This window comes from Myxocyprinus asiaticus, chromosome 13, assembly GCF_019703515.2.
Source record: "Myxocyprinus asiaticus isolate MX2 ecotype Aquarium Trade chromosome 13, UBuf_Myxa_2, whole genome shotgun sequence".
Taxonomy (NCBI): domain Eukaryota; kingdom Metazoa; phylum Chordata; class Actinopteri; order Cypriniformes; family Catostomidae; genus Myxocyprinus; species Myxocyprinus asiaticus.
The window spans coordinates 22,625,738-22,648,308 of NC_059356.1; the positions used below are offsets into that span (position 1 = coordinate 22,625,738).

The following is a 22,571-nucleotide window of genomic DNA, read 5'->3' on the forward strand; positions in this document are numbered from 1 at the left end:
ACAGTGACCATAGTTTAACCATGGTTATTATGGATACAGTATATGTACTATGGTTTCTGCCAAAAAAAAAAAAAAAAAGTACGTTTGCTTACTACAGTAATGGTCACTACAATGTTACTATAGCAAAATCATGGTTTCTGCCAAAAAACATGGTTATACTAGATGGTTACTACAATATTACTATAGTAACACCATGGAAAATTTAATGCGAGGGAACACAACTTATTACGAGGGAACCCAAAAATGTTCAGAAAGAAAAATTCCACCCTGTGCTCTAAAGGGCTCCGTACTTAAGGGCGCCGTACTCATACCTAAATGCTAATGACTTGGATGATGTAATGAAGAGGAACTCCTTAAATGCTGTTTAAAAAGCATCTAAGGGGAACTTCATGAAGTTGAATGAGATAAAGCCCAAAGTGTGCGAGCTGTAATCTAGACGAAGAGTGGTTACTTTAAAAAGCTAAAATACTATATAAGATGTGTTTTTTTTTTTTTTTTTTTTTTTTTTTTAATTACTATTATTCTAAAATGTAGAAAATAGTAATTATAAGAAAGAATGGTAGGTGTGTCCAAACTTTTGACCGGTAGTGTATGATTTGATTTGAGCTAGTACTGTAAATTGCCATTATTATCCATAATACATCTGCCTCTTTCTCTAACTCCCCCTTTAGATTAGTCTCTCTTATGAAGCTCAGGAGGTTTCCTCACCAACTCAAACCCAGCCACAGGTGAAGAGCAAAGTCAAGGTACTATTAAGATACACACACATTGTTCACTGCAAAAAAATATTTTTAAGACAAGTATTTGTGTCTTTTTCTCCAGTAAAAATTATCTAAACTTTCTTAAAACATGATTTATTTACTTGACAAGCAAATTTCCTTAAGATTTTAAGTCTTATATTGAGAGAAATCAAACCGAATTTAGTAAGATAAATGCTTAAATCACGTTTGTCAATGGGGTAAGAAAAATAAACTTAATTCAAAGAGAAAACAAGTTTATGTTTTTTACTCCATTGGCAGATATTTGATCTTGTTTAAGTCTAAAGTTCACTTAATTTTGTCAGATTTCTCTTAAAACAAAACAATATCTTGTGCCATTTTGCTTGACATGTAAATAAATCACTTTTAAGAATGTTTAGATAATTTTACAGGAAAACAAGACAAAAAATTCATTTTTTTGCAGTGTTTTATCATGGTTGGGACTTCCCATCGACTTATATTGTTTTTGTACTGAGCTACTGATATTTTTTGTCTCTCAACCCTACCCCTAAACCCAACCCTCACAGAAACATATTGTCTGCAGTTTTGGACTAATAAAGAGACTATTTTGTGTCTTTATTAAGTCATTTTCCGTGTAGTTCCCTCCCAATACACACAAACAAACAAACACTGAAAATATAATATTAGATATCAACAGCTTGTGTTTCTCTGTTATTTCAGGCAAACTGTGAGGAGGAAGACTCTGCAAAACTCGTCTTTACAGCGGCACAAACAATCTGTTCCAGTGAGGTCCAAGAGAGTCTGCAGTTTGATACTGAGATGGCTAAAGAGGTGGTGACCTCTGAACCCTCTTCACTGCCAGTGTGTCAGACCAGAGGAGGGAACACAGAGCCCGACCTGAGCATGCTCTGTCAAACAAACACTCCAATGTAAACCTGCATTTGTGTGTAAAAGACATCTGGGTGTAAATTTATGACTTTGCCATATGTTTGTGATTTTTCATTATATGTGATTGCATACAGGTTTAATGCTCTCTCTCTCTCTCTCTCTCTCTCTCTCTCTCACTCTCTCTGTGTGTGTGTGTGTGTGTTCAGATTGAGCTCAGCTGTAGCCGAGCACAGGCGCTCAGTACGGCCGTCCCGCAGGACTCAGGGTTCAAGGAATCCATTACGTGCTCTTGCTGCTCGAGAAGACATCCAACAGGATTTCATGCAGCCTGAAGACGATGGTGAAATGGAAACTAAGAGGGGTCAGTCAGTTAATTGTAAAATTAAATGTCCCAAAAATATTGAAAGACAAAATGATCCAAAATAACAAACCACTTGTGTACAAAGATTTAGAACAACAATTGTGTCCATCGCCTTTCATTTTTAGCCTTCCTTCCTTAATTGTCATTTGTCAGCCTTCCTCATCAAAGGTGACTTTTTTTCACTTTCTTTTCCCCAAAGCTATGAAAAATTCAAACTGCACCTCAGTTAATGTCACCTCAGTTGATGTCACTTCCTCTGGCAATGTGAGCAGACCCACAGTGCCATACAACAAACTTATGCTCATACACATTAAAGGTATGATGTCTACCATTTCTATCTGTCTTTTTTCCCAAAGTTTGTAGATTACAAGAGATTGTGTTATATTTATAGATTTATTTACTTACTTGCTTATCATTTTTAGAAGATTGAATATGCCAACATTACTTGTAACATTCAGCTTTTAGAGCTTTCATGTTCGCTTAAAGAAACAGTTCTCCTAAAATGAAAATTCTGTCATAATTTACCCTCGTGTCATTCCAAACTTAACTGTGGTAGCACGAGAACTTATGCTGTTTTTTAATGCTAAACAGCACAAGTTCTCGCTTGAACACACGAAGCACTGTGAATGAGCTTCTCTCATAACACGTATGAATGTGCAAGGGACATCAATATTCTAACTGTAAAATGACTTACATTTCGTATATCTTCAGAAGAATTGGAATATGAGGCACAAGCTGCATGGACAACTTTTATGATATTTTGGGTGCTTTTTTTAACTTTTACGTAAGGCACTATTAACTGCTATTGTGTTGAAAAGACTGACCAAGATATTCATTGTCATTAAAACATCTCCTTTTTTGTTCCGCATAAGAAATAAAGTCTTACGGGCTTTGAAGTTTACACAAAATTAAGTAAGGGTAATGTACAGTCAGTCGGTTGTTATCCCCCTTAAGGTGTTTAACAACCGTCTATTACTGTAACTGTACATTATCCCACTTATTACATGGCTACTAACCACATAAATAAATACATGGACATAAAATAATGATTTGCATTGAAATTATGTAATTATGTGACAAGAAAGAAATCGCTGAACAGCTTAAATCGGTTTGTGTTGGAGCTCTGTTGGTGTTTATTTTGTAAAAATGACTGTCTGACACCTCATTATCCAGACTATTACAAGACAATTTGCCAAATAAATAAATCCATATGAAACTTTTATTTGAGTTGTAATTATTTTATTAGTATACTTTTAGAGAATGCGCAGTGATCTGAGAAGCATGAAAGATGACTGGCAAATACCCGGATGAGTGGTCTGATAAGTGGATGTGCGGTTGTTACTGAGAAATATCAGACTGCTAAATGGTGCCATTGGCAAATCAGAATGGAGTATTTCAGAGAGCAGTGTAATAGAGAAGTCCAACTTTTTGCCAGCACAGTGTACTGCTAGGCAAGATAGTACCATATGTGCCATCTGTGTCCAGGATGGAGGCAGGTGCAGGTGCGGTTGGTGGAGCCGGTGGCACGGTCTCTTAACAGTGGTGACTGTTTTCTGCTGGTCACACCCTCACACTGCTTCCTCTGGACTGGAAAATTCTCCAACACCATTGAGAGAGAAAAGGTACCTCCATCAGTTTACACAGAAAAGGTGCTGTTCTGGTTTGAGCAAGTGCAATAATGTTCGCAATCAAGACACCCTAACTGAAATAATATTGGGTGTTGTAGTATGAAAATAATTTAAATACGTGGGAAGTTTTATTGTTTCAAAAACAAGCTTGCTTAGTATGAAATACTACATTTTGCTTTAATTCAGATGTTCTGTTTTCAAACCTTAAGGAGTATGTTATCCTTGTGTTTTCTGTGTTCTTTTGGTATTGGTGTAATATTCATTAATAGTGGTGGGTTTTTACAGTAGTTCCAGGAGACTGACTGATGGTTTGTTTCAGGCGTCTGAAATGGCTTCATTGATTGTGACCCAGAGGGATCTTGGTTGTCAGGCAACAGGTGTCATTCACCTGGATGAAGGTGTAAATACAGACGGCCTGCAGGCAGCAGAGTTTTGGAACCTTCTCGGGGGACAGACACCATATAATGGCAAGAGACTCTTGCACACACCCCTACGCTAGTTACATCTCTCAAACTCTTATTGAATTATATGAAACTGCTTAAAACGCATTGTGTGTGTGTTTTTTCTCTGCAGGTCCAGATGGTGCCGATGACGATGAGCTCTATGAGAAAGCCATTTCAGAGTCGAACTGTATTTATAGGCTGCAGGAAGACAGACTCATGCCCCATGAACAGGGCTGGGCCTCCATACCACTCCTTTCTCTACTGGACTCCTCCCAGGTCCTTATATCATTCCATTCTATTAAAGAAAGTTTGGTCACACTTTACAGTAAAGTGTCCATGCCCACATAATTGCAAGTACCAAATTCCGAGTAAAAACTAATTAGAGGTAGAACGATATATCGGTTTTAACGATTAAGCTGTGCAGATAGTTGCTTTATGGAACTATTGCTTTGGCAAAAATCGATCTTTTTTTTTTTTTTAAATAATTCCTCTGTGTTCCTCTGTTGCCAGCGGCAGAGGATTCTACAGTTTAACAGGTGCCTCTAGAGGTGAAATAAAAACAATCACTGACACCTCATGGGGATTTGCCGTATCTATATTGGTCATCATTGACAGTATTCTTCCATATTTTTATCCTCACTTAAATGCATATTTAGTTATTTTGATTAGATAATCAAGTGTGCTAATTTGAAGCGAGGGCATGCAAAGAAAAATGTGACTACAAGAAAACGTGCCTCGTCAGAACATACATTGTGTCTCTAACTATTAATCAATTTATTGTGAATAATATTACACATGCTGTATCTACATTTATATATATAACCCTTCATCTGGTGAATATGATATAAAAATCTTAATTTGGTAAACAGTCTTTTTAACTATAGAGCATTGTAACAGATCCAAGTCTCCATTCTTTCAAAATAAGAGTTGCGGTATGTTTCAGGCTTGTTTTATCCTCATGCCTGAGACATGACCCAGTGTCCTTATGCGCATACATTATGTTTTTTCTTCGACCCTTCCATGCTCTTAACAATCAAGTCCCTACTCTGAACCTACAGCGTCAAACTGACCCATATTTTATCTTACATTTCAAAAGCTTGTAATAAAGGCTCTGTTTGCTCTTTCTACTTTTGGTCTTAAATCATTCCTCTAGGTGGCAGCAAACACTATAAAAAAGTGTTTTTTTTTTTTTTTTCTCTATTACCTTCTATCACAATATACAGATTTGAAAGGCAAGGGATGCCCCAATGCAGCTTCAAAAATCTTGTAATAAAAAAGCTTAAAAAACTTGCAATAAAGGCTCTTTTAGTCTTAGATCATTCCACTAGGTGGCAGCAAACACTAGAACAAAATATTTTTGTCTCTTTCAACTTCTATCACAACATACAGATCTGAAAAGCAGGGGGCACCCAATGTGGTTTGTGACGGCCCATAGACAGCCAGTCTTTTTTGGGAAGCCCCACCCTTCCCCCATGTTATGTGGAATATCGCAGCCTCTGAATGGACTACAAATGTGATCTTGGTGTCATTTGAAAGCTAAGAACCTAGGGTTTGCAATGATATATATATATATATATTATTTATTTATTTATTTTTTTTATTTTTTTTTTTATCATCAATATTCAGGAACATATTCAAACGATGATTTGTTTATAATAAGATTTTTGCTGAACTGCATTTTTTTCTATACATTTGAGACAAAACGTTGGATTATTTACCCAGGAAATATGAGAGACAAGTAAATTGTTGTAGAAAACAAATTAAGGTAAGAGCTGATATACAGTTTGTGGCTATTTGGGGCTACAGAAGCAGTGATCGGAGCAGACATGAGAATATTTTTCTTTTTTTATTAACATTTTCACTTTGAAATTATTTTGATGATTATTACAAAATAATCCAATAACTAATAACTTTAATTTGCATTTATTCTCTTTTTTAAAGGTATTTTTATATTTATTATATCTCATTTGAACATGTCGAACATTTAATGAACATATAATGAACTCTGAATTAACAGTTAAATAACTTTTGCACAAATTAATTTTAAAAAAAAATTCTTGTGTTTGCATTTGTGTCAGTGAATGTTTGTGGGTGTCTACGTGTGTGTACATATGTCTTGTGTGGAGGGTTGAATGTCTGTGAAATTATGAGTATGAGTGTACTTATGTTAACATTCTTTACTTTTATACAATTTTACTGTGGGGCTTCTCAAAGATGACTTGATTTCTATAGGCGGAGTCACAAACAACATTGGAGCGCCCCTGCCTTTAAGATATTTCAGTGTTTGATGCCATCTAGTGGAATGATCTAAGACTAAAAGTGGGGAGTAAGAGCAAACAGAGCTTTTATTACAAGCTTTTGAAACCTTTTTTAAACAAGGGTTTTGAAGCTGCATTGGGGTGTCCCCTGCCTTTCAGATCTGTAGATTGTGATAGAAGGTGACAGAGAAAAAAAATATTTTTTCTAGTGTTTGCTGCCACCTAGAGGAACGATGAGTAGAGAGGTCAAAGCGAAAAGACCTTTTATAACAAACTTTTGAAACTGAAGGGAAAAAAAGGGCTCAATTTGACCCTGAGGTACAAAGTAGGGACTTTTTTTTTGTATATCTGTGTTTACATTGCCAGGTGCAAATCACCTCTGTGGAGGATGTCATGAAGTTTCAGGCTGAAAACTTAAAGTTAAGTTGATGTTAATCAGTGTTAAACATTCAAAAGAGTCAAATTGACCCAAAACACCATGGAAGGGTTAAACACAATGACCGCAGATGAGGACTATAGACCTATTTTTTCTTCTTAGAAATCATATATTTACTATGCATCATCACATTGAGAATCAGTGGGTGCATTCAAAAGCTGGAAAATGTTGCTTACAGAGGCTGTTTACTGAGTTAGAATGAAAATAAGGTGCATTTCGAACTGTTCTGAGACCATTGAGATTTTGTTGCCAAAGTAGATTATTATTATTATTATTATTATTATTATTATTGCATGTTTATTAGGGGTTACTAATTACAAATCAAAAAGGGAAATGGAAAATGCACACAGCAGTCATGCTCGGGTCTCAGGAGGTTAAAGTTAAAAGTACCACGTTATGCACCAAACCTTTTTTTCTGGTTATTATTGGAATTTTGTTAGAAAAATAAACTGCATCTGGGATTTTATTCATTTTGGAATCTTGTAGCCTTTTTGTCAGTGCCCGTCATTGTAAGGAAAGACTGAGACTTTTTTTTCCATTCTATAAATCGATAGTTTTAAAAACAAAACAGATGATTAACAGGTTATCGGCTTTTCCACCACCTAGTAATTTGTATCGGCAAAATCCGCAATCGGTCAACCTCTAATTCTAATGAATGGAATGTTCATAATATGTAAGTGGGTAATACATGCACAAGGTGTCCATGGACTTCTTGTTTTATTAACATCGAAACAAGTTTAAGTTTTAAGTTTAGGTTAAAATGTTTTTAAGTGTAGAATTTAGATGCTGCAACTGGTTAAAAATGGTGTATAAGTGTTTCATCATTTGTAATCACTTTTTTCCTTCACATGTTTGTTTTCAGTGGTCTTGTGGTGTGACAAATAATTTTTTTTAAAGCATGAATATTCTCTGGAGTCGCAAGTTCGAATCCAGGGCGTGCTGAGTGACTCCAGCCAGGTCTGCTAAGCAACCAATTGGCCCAGTTGCTAGGGAAGGTAGAGTCACATGGGTTAACCTCCTCGTGGTCACCATAATGTGGTTCTCGCTCTCCGTGGGGTGCGTGGTGAGCTGTGTGTGGATGCCACGGAGAATAGCATGAAGCCTCCACACTCACTAGTTCTCCGCGGCAATGTGCTCAACAAGCCACGTGATAAGATGCGCAGATTGACGGTCTCAGACGCGGAGGCAACTGAGATTCGTCCTCCGCCACTCGGATTGAGGCGAGTCACTACACCACCATGAGGACTTAGAGCGCATTGGGAATTGGGCATTCCAAATTGTGTGGGGAGTATGAATATTCTCTCAATAATATGAGATAATGAAAACTATATGCATAATAATTATACAACAATTAGCAAAATGCTGTAAAAGTGTTTTTTGGATGAAGTAAAGCATGTCACACTGCAGGACACGTCAACTTTTCAACTACCTAAATGTTGTGATTACACATTGTTATTGTTATTTTATTTACTTAAATTATAAAAATTAGTTTAAGTGCTGTATAATCCTTAGTTTTGGTTGGATGTGCCTGTCATAAAATACATTAAGACTCGAATGACAAAATTGCATTTAATGTTGTGGGTGTTAAGTGAAATTTAATTAAAGTGCTTTTCCCATTTTCGTTTCAGACTCTACTGTTTGACTTCGGCAGTGAGCTCTATTTGTGGCATGGGAAAGACATTGGTCCCAGCGAGAGGAAACTGGCACTGCAGCTGGCTCAGCAGGTTTGGGATGGAGCTTATGACTACAGCAACTGCAGGATCAACCCTCTGGATCCCTCTGCTGGCAATGCACCCATTCACAAGTAGGTGCACTGTAATTATCATATACAGTATGTGCACACATAAACATCAACCGTACATAAGCTTAATATAAGTATATTTAAATGTTAAAATAATGCTTTTTAAGTGAGTACATAATGAGTTTGAATGAATACATAACTACATATCCATTTCCTGAAGGAAACAGCAGTGTTTGCAAGGCAGCAAGTGACACAAATATTTTCTGTTAGCTTCACACAAGAATTAACATTCACTGTGCAGTCTAAATGGTTAAATACTGTATATGCAAGGTTGACTAACTGCCATTCAGTCTACAAAAAAGTCTGAGTGTTAAGCGATTTCTGCTGAATTTATTGCAGAACTTTAATACTTATGGTTATTCCAGTGTTCCAGTAGCCAAATGTTGAATGTTTGAGGTACTGTATACCACTAAAGTGCTGCCTTGCAAGCACTCGAATTATTTTTTGATTAGAAGCAGTCTATGTAACCACAGCATATTGCTTTAAGTTATTGTTTGTATTAAAAAAAAAATTAAATTTTAGTTATTTGTGCATGTATGTGTGCAGGCAAGGCATTGGGCGGCCAGGCTGGGCACTTTTTGGCCGTGTGTTTGACCAAAATGAGACTATACTGTTCAAAGAGAAGTTTGCTAACTCATTTGAACAGACAAAAGTGAATAAGAATCACACTGCACCCTCAATTCAAGAAGAAGTCCAGGTCAAACATTAATGTCCATATATTTTTCTTATAACCTTTATGTGATATATTTGATAGACAGAAAAACTATCTTCTCTCATTTTTTGAATTTTTGATTATTTCAAAAACTGATGTCCGATAATGATTAGTTTACTATCAGGTCTATTTCACTTTTGATTTATTTTATACTCTTTCTTTTACTCTTTGGTTTTGGTTCAGACCACTTTGCTCAAATCTCCTTCAGAACCAATACTTGTTGAGCAGTGGTCATGTGATGCCAAAGCACTCTTTGGTGGAGTCTATCTCTCGGGGGTGTCGCAAATCGTTCTGGATGGTGTGGACGTACGAATGGGACATGACCTAGTCACACTGAGTGACGGTCGACAGGCAGAGTTATGTACTCTTGCAGTAAAAAAGTGGCTTATTTCAGAGGGTGAAGAGTGTGAGGTCGCCCCAGGGAGCTTTGGACAGTTTCATGAGGGCAACACATATGCTTTACGCTGGACGTACAGCCTCACGCCCTTGGGTGAGTGTGTAAGAAAGAGAATATGAGATCATTTTTGTGGATGTTTTTTTTTCATGTATTTTATGGTCTTTCGTATTGAAAAGCTTTGTACGTGTATACATTATATATAAAAATACAGTTACATTTGCATACATAAATGTCTAGAAGCAATCTTTAGTCAGTTAATTTTCAATGTCATTTACAGTGGATCATATGGCAAAAGATCAGAAAAGATCTGCACTTTTCATCTGGAAGGGGCGGCACTCAAATATCAGTGGGCGGGACCTGTCACCCACACTAACCAATCAGTGTAGCTCTCAGGTGTTTGTAACTGAAGGGGAGGAGCCACCCTGTTTTCTGCAACTATTTCAGGGAGGAATGGTCATTCACAGACGACACAGCAGCAGAGATACAGGTCTGTTAATAGCTGTATCTATGTTATGAAATTTGTAGACCTTACGTAGCAACTTACAGTACTTGCAACTTGTTTGCAAATGTAACAAAAACTAAATGTGAAAGTCTTCAAGTAATGCTAACCATAGGTGCCTATTTTACTCATCAATTGAAAACCGCTTTTCTAAACACCCATTAGAAATTCCAGAGGCAACCCATGGCGGAATTAGCCTTCCGGGTTGGCTTATAAATTGATGTCATGACTGAACAACTTCTCGCCTGAACTTATACTCTAGTATATCAGAATCTATCATATAATATCATAGAATCAGAATTATGTATATGACTAAAGTCTGAAAAAATTTGTCAGAGCAAACTTTTATGTGTGTTTCAGGTGGCTGGCGACTGTTCTGTGTGAGAGGGGATGTGCCAGTGGAGGGCAGTCTGTTGGAGGTTGAATGCTCCTGCTCAAGTCTGAGATCTCGTGGCTCTCTGCTCCTGCTGAACAGCCAGCAGGGGGTGCTGTACCTTTGGCACGGCTGCAAAGCCCACAGCAGAGCCCGTCAGGTGGCCAAGCAGACCGTCCAATGCCTCACACAAATGTAGGGATCACATCACACAAAACAGTTTTGACATTTGCTAAAGAATCAAGAACAGATTTGTAATAAGCATCACAAGAACCTGTAAAACATGATTGATGAAGGGATATTGGCACATCTCTAAATGTGATTGATGGAATGATTAGGTGCCCGTCTGAGCTGGGCCTGACCACTGGCAGATGTGTGAATGTCCAGGAAGTAGAAGAGGGGAAAGAGTCAGCAGCGTTTTGGAAAGATATTGGACCACAGGACAGGAAGTTGTATGACTGCATGTTACAAGGTGTGACTGCAGCCCATCACAACCAATGAAATATGACTTGTCACACAAAAGACAATTTTATAACATAATATCATAAGCATTACTTTACATGGGCTTGTATTCTTTTCAGATCCTGGTAAATTTAACTTTACACCCCGCCTTTTTCACCTGAGTGCCCAATCAGGAACTTTCAAAGGGGTGGAGCTAATTAGCCCCTCCCATGTAAATGGTGTTATTACAGCAATGCCCTTCCTCCAGGACAAGATATATGCTGTACCACATCCAAGTGAGCAAGTGCACAAAACACCAACATAGAAACACAAATACACATAAAGGCTTTTTACACAATATTTAATCTTATCTTAAAAGGATAATAATGAAAATTCTGTCATCATTTACTTACCCTCATGTTGTCCCAAACCCATAAGACTTTCTTATTTCCTTTTTATGGAAGAAAGTTATGTGGATCTGTTAAATAACATGACAGTGAATACATGATGAATTTTCATTTTTGGGTGAACTATCCTTTTAACTCTTTAATTTTAAACTGGGTTAAAGCCCCTTTTAGACCTTGGCAACATTTCACCCAGGGTTTATAAATGTAAAATCTAAGTGTGACATCTAAAATCCTGACTACCCAGGATTACTGTAATTACAAACCCAGAATAAAGTAACCCAGGATAAAGTTTATCCAGGGTTAAAATGAAAATGAAATGCCCAGTATACTGTAGATACATTTAGCGTTGTAGGACAAACAGTTTAAATATGTGCTTTTTCTTGTGTTTTAATATTCTCTGCTGCAGCACTGTTTCTGTTGGATAATTATCTGGAAGTGTATTTATGGCAAAGTAGTGAAGCTACAGTCTCACAGCGCCCCCACTGGGACAAAGAGAAGAAGTGTGCCATGGAGACCGCCTTACAGTACTGCAGAGGTGTGCATGGGCTGGGTAAAGACATATAAGGGAGCACGGATTTGTTTTGGCATTACTGTCTGTTGTGTGTCTATTGAGAATTTGTGATGCAATAGTATGGTACTAGGTCTGTGTTATGTAAGTGTATTTTTGGTGTTTGGTGTTCAGAGAGAAATCCCAGAAGGCCTCCAATGGCGTACCTTATTGATGAAGGAGCAGAGCCTCTCACCTTCACTAATATATTCCCTTCATGGGAGATAAGGGTAACACCAGAACTACAGGTGAGTGAGGCATTCATCATCTTTATCAATGTCCAATTATCAAAATGTCTGCATACACACAGTGTCTGAAAAATGTGTATATGTATCCTTCCAGGACTGCATAGTGCATAAAAAGCTGGTATTGGTGCAAGATGCCTTAGCAGCTTTTAACAAGACCCAGTTTCCCCTTCAGGATCTGCTGAAGAGACCTTTACCTGAAGGAGTAGATCCACTGCACCTGGAGAACTACCTGTCTCAGCATGATTTCAAGGTTAAAGACTACACATCAGAGATTATTTAGCAGAGACGGGCCACTTCTATTTAAATGAATGGGAGAAATTGGAACGCTCAACCAAGGAGCTCTCGTGCCCAATGGTCAACGGATGTAGAAAGGAAGTCCCATCTTACAGTTAAAAGAGCCAATCTCCTTTTAGATACAGACATCACCTGTCAATCAACCGCGCATGCGCATTAGCTATACAAGCAGAGAAAATTGTGTTTTTTACTGTAATATAAAGTAAAGAATCACAATTTATTATTATTTATTTTTTTATCCCCCTTTTCTCCCAATTTGGAATGCCCAATTCCCAATACTTAGTAGGTCCACGTGGTGGCGTGGTTACTCACCTCAATCTGGGTGGTGGAGGACAAGTCTCAGTTGCCTCCGCTTCTGAGACTGTCAATCCATGCATCTTATCACGTGGCTCGCTGTGCATGACACCGCGGAAACTCACAGCACGTGGAGGCTCATGCTCCGCGATCCATGCACAACTTACCATGCGCCTCATTGAGTGCGAGAACCACTAATCGCGACCACAAGGAGGTTACCCAACCAAATTGGCAACTGGGCCAATTTGGTTGCTTAGGAGACCAGGCTGGAGTCACTCAGCACGTCCTGGATTCGAACTTGCGACTCCAGGGGTGGTAGTCAGCGTCAATACTCGCTGAGCTAAACAGGCCCCCATCACAATTTATTATTACAGTATTGTCAGATTTTATTTCTAATTTGAAATATATTCTTTGATCGTAATCTTGACCAAATGTTTTTGAGATTTCGGTGTTCCCCCATTCAAGTAGATAGCAGCTGCATTTTCATGACTGGAAATAGCCTTCCGAGAGCGTTCCAAAGATGGCCAACAGTGGACTGACTTGCTAGAAAGACTTTGCTACACATAATAGTTCAAAATTTAAAAGCTCACATTTGTTTTTATTTTTTTATTAAAATCATTGTTTTCAGTTCTTTTGTGCAGTTTAAATGTTTTATATCCATGTGTGGCGGGGTGAGCAAGAGACAGACACAGTGGGTGTGGCGTTAAGCCTCGGAAAGGCATTTATTGGAAACAATAATAAACATAAAATGTCCAAAAATGGGGAAAATAGTGTCTAAGGGGGAGTGTCCAAAATAAAGGGCGTGGTGAATGGGGCATGTGTAGGAAGGTGTGGTGTCCACAGGAATGGTCCAGCCGCGCTCCCCACTCTGGTCCGCAGTGCGAGGGGCGGCAGCTTCTGTGGCGGCCTACCTTCCGTGCCCGTCGGCTGTGACGCAAGCAGTGTTTCCGAGGGAGCGGGTCCTGTGTGCATCTAACTCAGCTGGTACCCCACCCCGCTCTATGAGAACCCAATGTGTGCACACATGGAGAATAGAGCTAATGATAAGAGGCGCGCTCTGCATTTATATGGCAGTGGTGACAAGGCCAAACAAACACACATGTGCCTCGTTCCAACCCGCTGCCCAAATAAGGCTTATTATGTACCTCTTTTTTCTCCTGCCCACTCCCGTCGTGAGCCTGGTTGAAGGACGGCCCTCAGAGGCAGGGCAACGATGACAAGAGGGAGGGGCGAGTCGCTTCGCCACACTATGTTTTATTTTATATCCATATTTCATATACAGTGGGATTAAATTTGTGAAAATGCTTCTAATTCAGATTTCTAATGCAATACAGTTTTGCCCCATTACAAATTATACATTAACAACAACATAACAATTTGAGTGAACATTTGAATTGAAAAGTCTGTTTGGTGTGTCCCTCTTTTGCTTCAAAGGGATTAATGAAAATTCTCTTATCATTTATGATGAGAGAATTTTCAATTTTGGGTGAACTATCCCTATAATGACAGCATGCAATCGAGCTGGCATGAACTCCACAAGTTTGTGTAAAACCTAATGATCCCAGATTTTCAATGTGGACTGTGAGCCCCACTGTATATCAAGTACTATACATGACAAAGAAACAAACTGATTAGCTTTAGAGACAGAGAGGCTGGAGTAACTGTCTTGTTTATTTGTTTTAGGTTGCTTTGGAAATGACATGGGATGACTACAACTGTCTATCAGATTTACAAAAAATGGACCTTAAGAAAAGCAAAGGACTTTACTAAATCGGCAGCACTGCAGCCTAGTCTCAACAGAAGTAATACTTTTAAAAGTTGTGCTTGTAAGATTGTTCTTGGAAGGTGACTGCAATCCCATGTACAGTGTACTGTAACTGTGAGTGTGTTTAACAGTGAGAGTATGTGTCCTTTCAGTCTGGTTATTTTAATGCCTATAATGTCCAACACTCATTTTGGCCAAAAGCTCAAAGCTAGACACAACTTTTTACTCTGACTTAGAGAAATAGCTGCCATGTTAATTTTTCAAGTCTTTCTTCCCCTCCTCGTCTTCCATTGTGGCTGTTTCTGCCTTACCTCTTTCTCTCTTTTTCCTTCCATTTGCCTCCTCTGTCTCTCTACACAAAGCAGCACATGTGAAAAAGAGGTGTGGGTGTTTAACTGAACTTTAAGTTGAATTTGGTCATGTTAATTTAAAAATAAAAACATGATATATTTTCACTGTGAAACTTTTATTCCCCTTTACAAATCTCAAATACATAAACAGGATGAAAATCAAAGAACAAATAGGGTAACAAAAGAGAAACATCAGTAACTAGAGTGCTCTCAAAACCAAGACTTTAGCAATTGAAAACAAAAGAAATACTGACACAAATAAAAAATAATCATGATAAAATGTATATATTCTTACCATTGAAACTGAACAGTATCTGATTGACAACTGTATGTGATACATGAAATATGAATTGCAGGGTCCTGTGTGTCTGTTTATTGTACAGTAAATGCAGTGAGTGTGTGTGGTATTTGAAAGAGGAAAGTGTAAGTGTAGTGGGGGGTTGTGAACACTGTGACTGTGAGGGAGGGAATTAGTGTGGATTCAGACTTCATGTGACTCTGGTGAAAAATTACAGGCTACTTCTAGATGGCAGACAGAGATAAGAATGTGAGTGTGTATTTTTACTCTTGCTGAATAATGATTGACATTTAACTACAAGTAAGGTACATTCACCAAAAGCTATCTTGAATTTGAGATGTGATTACACTGGTGTATGTGGAAGATGTCTCTTTACATTGTATTTACTGCAGTATACACAAACGGTTCTATAAAAGAGGCTAAACTGAAAATGGAAACAAATCTGAATTTCCACTGCAGAATTAGTGTATACTTTTAAGATATTGGCCTAACAACTACTCACATCAGCCACAGAAAAATGAATAGATCTTAACATTCTTATGTCACTGATAATGTTAACAATGAAGATATGCAAACCGTGTATATACCATCAAAATATACTGTACTTTTTGTATTAAAGGAATGTTCTGTGTTCAATACAAGGTAAGTTCAGTCGGTCGCATTTTTGGCATAAAGTTGATTACCACAAAAATTACTTTGACTCTGCCCTCATTTATTAAAAAAAGAAAAAAGAATGAAAAAAAGAAGAAAAAATAATCGTGGTTACAGTTAAGCTATAACAATGGAAGTGAATGGGACCAGTCTGTTAACAATAAAATAGTAATAGCCACAAGATGTAAACATACATGTTAACATGATTTTAATATGAAAAAATCAGGGATTTATTAGTGTTACAGTGTTTACCAGTATAAAGGGTTTACCTGTTTTACGTCATCTTGACATTGAAGTTTAAATATTGGATATAACTTTAAACAGAAAAGGTTAGTAAGTGATTTTATAACATTAAAGCATGTTAACATGAATGTTATTAATGGCTTGTGTCTATCTGTGGCTTTGTGGGTTTTGATAATAATGTACTGGCCCCATTCACTTCCATTGTAAGTACCTACCTGTAACTGTGATTTTTGCTCATTTAAAAAAAACAAGGATGAGTTGAAATAATATTTTAAGGTAGGCCTATTCAACATCATGCCTAAACTTGCACTGAACTCATAACATCCTTTTAAAACATAATAGTACAATATGTACACTCTTATCTAGAAAAGAAAAAGATGTGATGTTTGTGTAAAAATGTACTACAAATTGTTAAGCCAAAAAACTTGGCAAATTCAATCAGAAACTCTTTAGATCTGGTTTATTCATTTATATTTTTGATTGTTTCCGGCACTAATCGGTGCAGAATCTATATATTGTATGTATCTACCATGAGGAAATATCAGACAGTATACCACAATTTAACAACTGAACTGAAATGTAACAGTGATTAAGCTTGGGAGAGAGAGAGAGAGAAACAGCATTCAAAAGAAAGGTTGGACTAAGAGTGACAACTATCTTTTTAATATGTATGTGTTTGGGTGATGCTTTTCTCTTCGACTAAAAAACCCATTTCAGGTATCTGTTGAGATATTGCTCACTAAATAACATATTCTTTTCAGGTGCTCATGTACATGTGTGTTTACAGAGTCTTAGTCTCATGTGCTTTTGAGTGAGTCAGATAGAGTGCTCCCTCTCTGGCAAAGCCCTCTCTGGTTCGGACGCTAAAGCCGCCTCTCTCAGTATGACCATATGATCCTCGGCTGCATGCAGTGATTGGTCGATCCAGTCCAGGCTGCCAGACATGTGGCAGGCGTTCCGTGTTACTAGTACCAAGTGACTTACCGACAACAGTAATGCAGTGGCCCTGGGGGGAATTACACTTTGCTTTTTGAACATACTATGTGACTGTGTTTTAGTGATGCCGATTTACTAAATATAACATAAAGATTATTGTTGGCATGAAGAAAGTAAGAAGTTACCTGGCGTCCAGGAGAATGGGGTCTAGTGGTGGGTACATAGATCGAACCACATCATCCACCCTGTGACAGCACAAAGCATCACAGTATCAGTAATCAGCAAGTATTCACACTAGCATGCATATCATATCAATTCAACTCCTTCAAGATTCACCTTGGGCTGATGCGCTTGGCCACTGTGATAATGTCATTCAGGCTGGCAGGTGCTTTGACCTTTGCTCCAGAACCCATTGTCATGGCAACTAGCTTTTCGGTAAGTGTGTGGCATATCTGTGCAGAATCAGAACCAGCTATAATTAAAACAAAGCAAACTTGTTACATACAATTAAACTTTATTTTACATATCTTTAAACATTTCTATATTATACCTGTAAATCATATTATATATTGAGTTAAATGTTTGTTATTGAAAAGGTGAGGCATTCAAATAAATCCATAAGTGTTTCTAACCTCTCCTGCATATCTCTTTTCTATTTTTGTTTTCTTGCTTTGTTTTTTTATTGTTAAGGTGCCAAACAAATAAATAAATACTGGGTTCCCATCCTTTTTCACTAATGAATTTCAATGATTTTCTTCAGTCTTTTCAGTTGTTTGTGATTATGGGATAAGGAAATTTTCAAATTCAGACCAATTTGCTAATGAATCAAACAGACAGAGTTTGACGTTTCTTTGTAAATAACCGACTCAAAAGAATGAAAACACTATGGCTTGCAAGAAAGTTTTACTTTATGCAAGAGTAATATTTAGATGATGAATACTTTCAAATTAAGCTAGGCAAATGTCTTTTTATTCACTACAGAAATTTCCATAACTTTTATAATTGTATTCATTTTCACGACTTTTATAATTGTACTTATTTACATTACTTTTCCAGGCCTGGACAACACAATTTTGAAATTTTCTGATATTTGCGATATTATATTATATTATAATTTCTACCATATTTATTTGTAAATAATTTTATATTTGATCTTTAAAAATGCTAATTTTTTCACCCAAAAATCTACCTTCAGAATAGCAATGCAGTGAGACACAAGGCCACTAAAAGAGAGAAAGATAAAGAGATATCAGTGAAGTGTTAATAATGCATGTTCTTGTAGTGATGATGATTATTTATGTTGTAAGGATGAGTGTATAGAGAAGACAGTACGAGGCATCCTCAATCCAGTCCTCATTCTCCAACATGGCCTCAATATGAGGGTTCGTGATGACAACATCATCCAGCTCCAACTCAGATGGTTCACTCTGAGTCTCCATTGCTCCAATAAGATCCACTGTGGGTCTGAAATTGGAGGAAAAAGTGAGGGGTTGGTGAGAGATGCCTATTCTTGCCTGTCTAATACTGAAATGTTGCAATGCCAAGTGGTGATCCATGCCTAATCCTCAGTGTGGGCCATGAGATCAAGTCAGAACATTCTCTGTACTCAGGTACATACTTGGAATCAAACTGGTGTAGAAAGTCAGGTGGGTGGCAGTAACGATGGCGGCACACCACCACCAGTGCCACAAATGATGCCAGGAAGATGGTGGCCAGCACACCTATGGCCACAATCACCACCGTCTCCATGGTTAGGTAATGATGAACAATACAGATGAGGATTGTCAAAGAGTTGCTTGGTTGGTGTTTGGAGTCACAAAACTAGACATCTATCTGATGAAAAAGAGATGAACATTTTACATTTTATATTCCATCTTTATGCATAAAATAAACAGAGCCTTCAAAATGCATTATCTATTTCCACACATTGTAAGCAAAAATATTGTATTAACCAGTATTTCATATTACTTAATTAGTCATTATGAGTTGCTACACCTTACTCATCAAGCTCATCTTCTAGTTAATTGGTTGGTCTAACTTTGTGGAAAATAACCATACGTAGCCAAAAATAAGAAACGAAACCAGAGGTATTGTCATATCTTTTTCTCTTTTAATTTGAAAACTGTGCTGTGTGATGACTAGTTTCTGGTCAGTGTCAGATTGAACTGAATCTTAAAAAAGAATCTAAACAGAAAGCATTACTGTAATGTATTAAACATCACTGAACCAACCTGCATACATTAGGTTACTCCTACAAAGCCCTTTTTAAGAGGTTGATCAGATAGAAATAGCTCTTTAGGTAACAATAGCAGGTTGCCACTTTTTACAGTGCATCTACTCTTTTAATGCTTTGCTAAAAACAACAATAAAAGTTTAATTTCTGCAATTATTCTGATCTTTCTATTCTTATCTTTGATCTCTAAATTAAAAATGTAAAGCTCTTTAATTCAAAGCATCCTCTTTCTGTCCAAGGCCTCACTGGATATCTGTGTAGTTACCATGTACTTGCAGTCCAAGAACCAACATGTAAATAAAAGAACATGTGTACATGTGTAATAATAAAGACTGTGTCATTGTAAGGATCACACCCATCAGACCTTTATCCCAGAGATGAGTCAATTATTAACCTTGTTACAGTCTTGGTGAACACTGTATGTAATAGCCTGGCACCATGTGTATGTTGAGTATCGCTGTTATTAATAGTGAATGTGAATAGTGTATTTGCTCTGCCTAAGTAAAAAGAAAATCAAGTATTTGTAAAACCAGCAACAAAACGGAATATTTTAATTTGAGCAAAGAAAGCCATATTCTTCATTTGTAAATATTTTTTGATAAAACATATCTACTGTAATGAATAAATATAAAAGTAGGCCTCCTAAGTGTTTCTTTTTCCCTTTTACATTTATTGAACATACATTTTGGAGTCATGAAGTTACAAATATACCATTTCATTTTCATAACGTTTTATTTAATGTTAACAACTCCTTCAGTCAAAACTTTTGCAATTCAATAGATCTATTTAACTTATAATCCCCAAATATAAAGCCATTATCTGTTTAAAACACTGCTGAGTTAATGCTCATTCACACTGGGAAGCAATTACAACATACGAGAAGCATTTGCATCAAGACGATTATGTGAAATTCTAGTTTGGAATGCTATAATTCACTAATCTGATTAATTTGCACTCCCCTGGCTGTATCATACAGTGCACTCTCAATAAGCACTTTTTCAAGTTTACCCTGGCATTCAAAGACACTGTATTAATCTTTGCTGTTTTGACTAGCACTTTTGGGGACACAAACACACCTAAAAAACACAAGTTGCATTATCACATCTTCACGAGGACGGAGAGACCAAAAATGGTAAGCCTTTAGCATTTTGCACATTAGCTTGACAAGGATGTTGTTATGGCTGTTATGCAGCCTCTCAGTAGGCCAGCCATGGACCTGCAAATTAGATTCAATAAAAAGCATCTCATTATGTAAATCTGAAAAGTGTAATACCTTCACACTAGGCAATGCAAACACGTACTGAGAAGTAAGCCCAGAATTATCCATACATCTAAAATTCTTTGTCAGTTGCCTCACAACTGAAATAAACTGCAATTTGATTGATGAAAAATCTATATAGTACAGTTTAAGTTTCTGTGGCCAAAACACTAAAACAACAGACGGTTGTTGATGTGTTTTCATTGTGCTATTTGCATGTTTAAAAATGACTGATTGAAAACTCATCTCCAAGAAGCCAATGCAATATTGAGGAATGGATGTAAAATGTTGCAATGATCAAAGAAGTTATTCTGAAACACACTGAAATGCATTGCAAATGAGGAGAAATTTGGTTTTCAAAATGCACTGAAAGGAGTGCTTTTAAGATGGAATTATAGTGCTGTAAGCACAGTCTTGTGTTTCAATAGGAACTGGAAGCCCAGTACATGACAAAATTTTGAGAAGGTCATCTGAACATTGTTCATATATTCAAGTTCATACTGTAGCCTGTGTATCTTATATATTCATCAGTATTGACTAATGAACTACTGATCTATTAAGTATATAGTATGAATGTAAATAAAGTATGTACATATGTGTGTATATATATGTGTGTGTGTGCGTGCGTGCGTGTATGTGTGATTTATGGGTTTAAAATATAATTATTAAAAATATAAACTATTAATGAGATATATATATATATATATATATATATATATATATACACACACACACACACACACACACACACACACACACACACACACACACACATACATACATACATATGTAATTATAACATTTTAAAGAAACAATATAATAGAGTTAATATATTATATGCTTTTATATTATTACATTTTACTATTTTGTGTTAACGAAAATTATTATATGTTATAAAAAAAGCATTTGCATATTGGCAATGAGCAAAACTCTGTTTTTCTGTTTTGTCATTCACCGTCTCAGGCCTTAACACAATAATCCTCTCTACTTCAGACTATTTATAGGATATTATGTTTATGGAATGATGGATACTGAAAGCCCTTTTTGCTCTGTGCTCAGTGTTGAACAAAGAATTAAAACTTAGTTCAGCTGCACTGATGAAACAATCTATCATCTATCTATAACAACTCCAGTGGAGTCTTATAGTACTAGGTAACAGCGGGTAGGTAAAAACTGTGTAAAGGTGTTGAAATGTTAGTTTTCGTTAGCGTTTTTTAACTTGATTAAATGCAAGCGAAAGCCGAGAACTACAACTGAGTTGTCTACTCTTCTATTCCTCTGTACTGGCCTGTAAGAAAAGACACTTTCCACTCACCTAATTTTCATGTAGGCTACTACACTAATCAAATCTGAACACCCTAGTTTTCACACTACCATCAGTCTTTGCAACCGAGCATAGAAGAAGAACTTGATAGCATAATTTGTGTTCTTGTAAAAAAATCCTAAAATCTAACTTGCTTTGCGAACACATATCATTAATAATTAACCCATGTCTAGCAATTGAAGTTAATTTCATTTAGGATCTTACCTATATATCTTTTCCATTTAATGATGTTTGATCCACGAAACAAAGCGCGTGTGGGTGGCGACGGCGCGGAGATCTCCAGAGCGGGAGCGCGCAGCACTCCTGAAGCGATAAAGCGCAGGACGGTGTACTTCGATCCTGCCGATGCGCGCTCTCACACTCACAGACGAGAACGATGAACGTTTGAGCCACCAGGTGTCATGAACGAGTCCTCACAATTTCTTACGATCGCAGAAAAATAGCACCTTAGAATACTTTTGCTTCACTAATGGGTAAATACACAGAAACAATTGAGTAACACAACATTAACATTGTATTGTTACTAGCTACAATTAACTAAAAAGAAACTGTGATTAACTAATTAGTAAGTAATCTGAGTGAATTTATTAGTTCAGAGAACTGATTAATCCAGTCTGGTGTTTGAGTCTATACAGCAAGTCAAATCTGTTTTCACTCATGGGCTATATTAACATGTGAAATTAATTAACTGTCAATAAACAGGTCACAGCCCTAATTATTATTACATACTGTCAGTTTTGGGTAAGTTACTCTAAAAATTTAATTAA

At 37.0% G+C, this 22,571-nt stretch overlaps 2 protein-coding genes across 5 annotated transcripts in view; one reads left to right on the plus strand and one right to left on the minus strand.

Annotated features, from left to right (window-relative positions):
* The window catches only part of LOC127450810 (supervillin-like), a 37,948-nt gene extending 22,974 nt beyond the window's left edge, over positions 1-14,974 (plus strand). For all 4 annotated transcript variants that reach the window (XM_051715178.1, XM_051715180.1, XM_051715181.1 and 1 more), the window contains 18 exons: positions 672-746; positions 1,440-1,648; positions 1,814-1,968; positions 2,168-2,284; positions 3,454-3,590; positions 3,916-4,063; positions 4,170-4,315; positions 8,362-8,537; positions 9,081-9,231; positions 9,430-9,736; positions 9,921-10,130; positions 10,503-10,710; positions 10,854-10,987; positions 11,097-11,252; positions 11,770-11,898; positions 12,046-12,158; positions 12,253-12,408; positions 14,430-14,974. In XM_051715178.1, coding sequence (XP_051571138.1) covers positions 672-746; positions 1,440-1,648; positions 1,814-1,968; positions 2,168-2,284; positions 3,454-3,590; positions 3,916-4,063; positions 4,170-4,315; positions 8,362-8,537; positions 9,081-9,231; positions 9,430-9,736; positions 9,921-10,130; positions 10,503-10,710; positions 10,854-10,987; positions 11,097-11,252; positions 11,770-11,898; positions 12,046-12,158; positions 12,253-12,408; positions 14,430-14,516 — 2,814 coding nt within the window. In that variant the 3' untranslated portion in view covers positions 14,517-14,974. The remainder of the gene's footprint in view (positions 1-671; positions 747-1,439; positions 1,649-1,813; positions 1,969-2,167; positions 2,285-3,453; positions 3,591-3,915; positions 4,064-4,169; positions 4,316-8,361; positions 8,538-9,080; positions 9,232-9,429; positions 9,737-9,920; positions 10,131-10,502; positions 10,711-10,853; positions 10,988-11,096; positions 11,253-11,769; positions 11,899-12,045; positions 12,159-12,252; positions 12,409-14,429) is intronic.
* Positions 14,975-15,111: 137 nt separating this feature from the next.
* On the minus strand, positions 15,112-22,085 carry LOC127450819 (transmembrane protein 98-like). The gene is made up of 7 exons (XM_051715205.1): positions 22,009-22,085; positions 18,608-18,822; positions 18,322-18,453; positions 18,179-18,212; positions 17,326-17,441; positions 17,175-17,234; positions 15,112-17,059 (listed from the first exon to the last, which is right to left on the minus strand). Exons 2-7 carry the CDS (start codon positions 18,736-18,738, stop codon positions 16,870-16,872), a joined length of 663 nt encoding a protein of 220 aa, XP_051571165.1. The 5' UTR covers positions 18,739-18,822; positions 22,009-22,085; the 3' UTR covers positions 15,112-16,869.
* Between the last annotated feature and the right edge of the window lie 486 nt (positions 22,086-22,571).

Coding starts and splice junctions, on each gene's coding strand:
- LOC127450819 (XM_051715205.1), bottom strand. CDS start 18,738: ATGGAGACGGTGGTGATTGTGGCCATAGGTGTGCTGGCCACCATCTTC. Junction 18,454..18,607: donor CTACACCAGTTTGATTCCAA/GTATGTACCTGA, acceptor CTCCAATTTCAG/ACCCACAGTGGATCTTATTG. Junction 18,213..18,321: donor GACTGGATTGAGGATGCCTC/GTACTGTCTTCT, acceptor TCTCTCTTTTAG/TGGCCTTGTGTCTCACTGCA.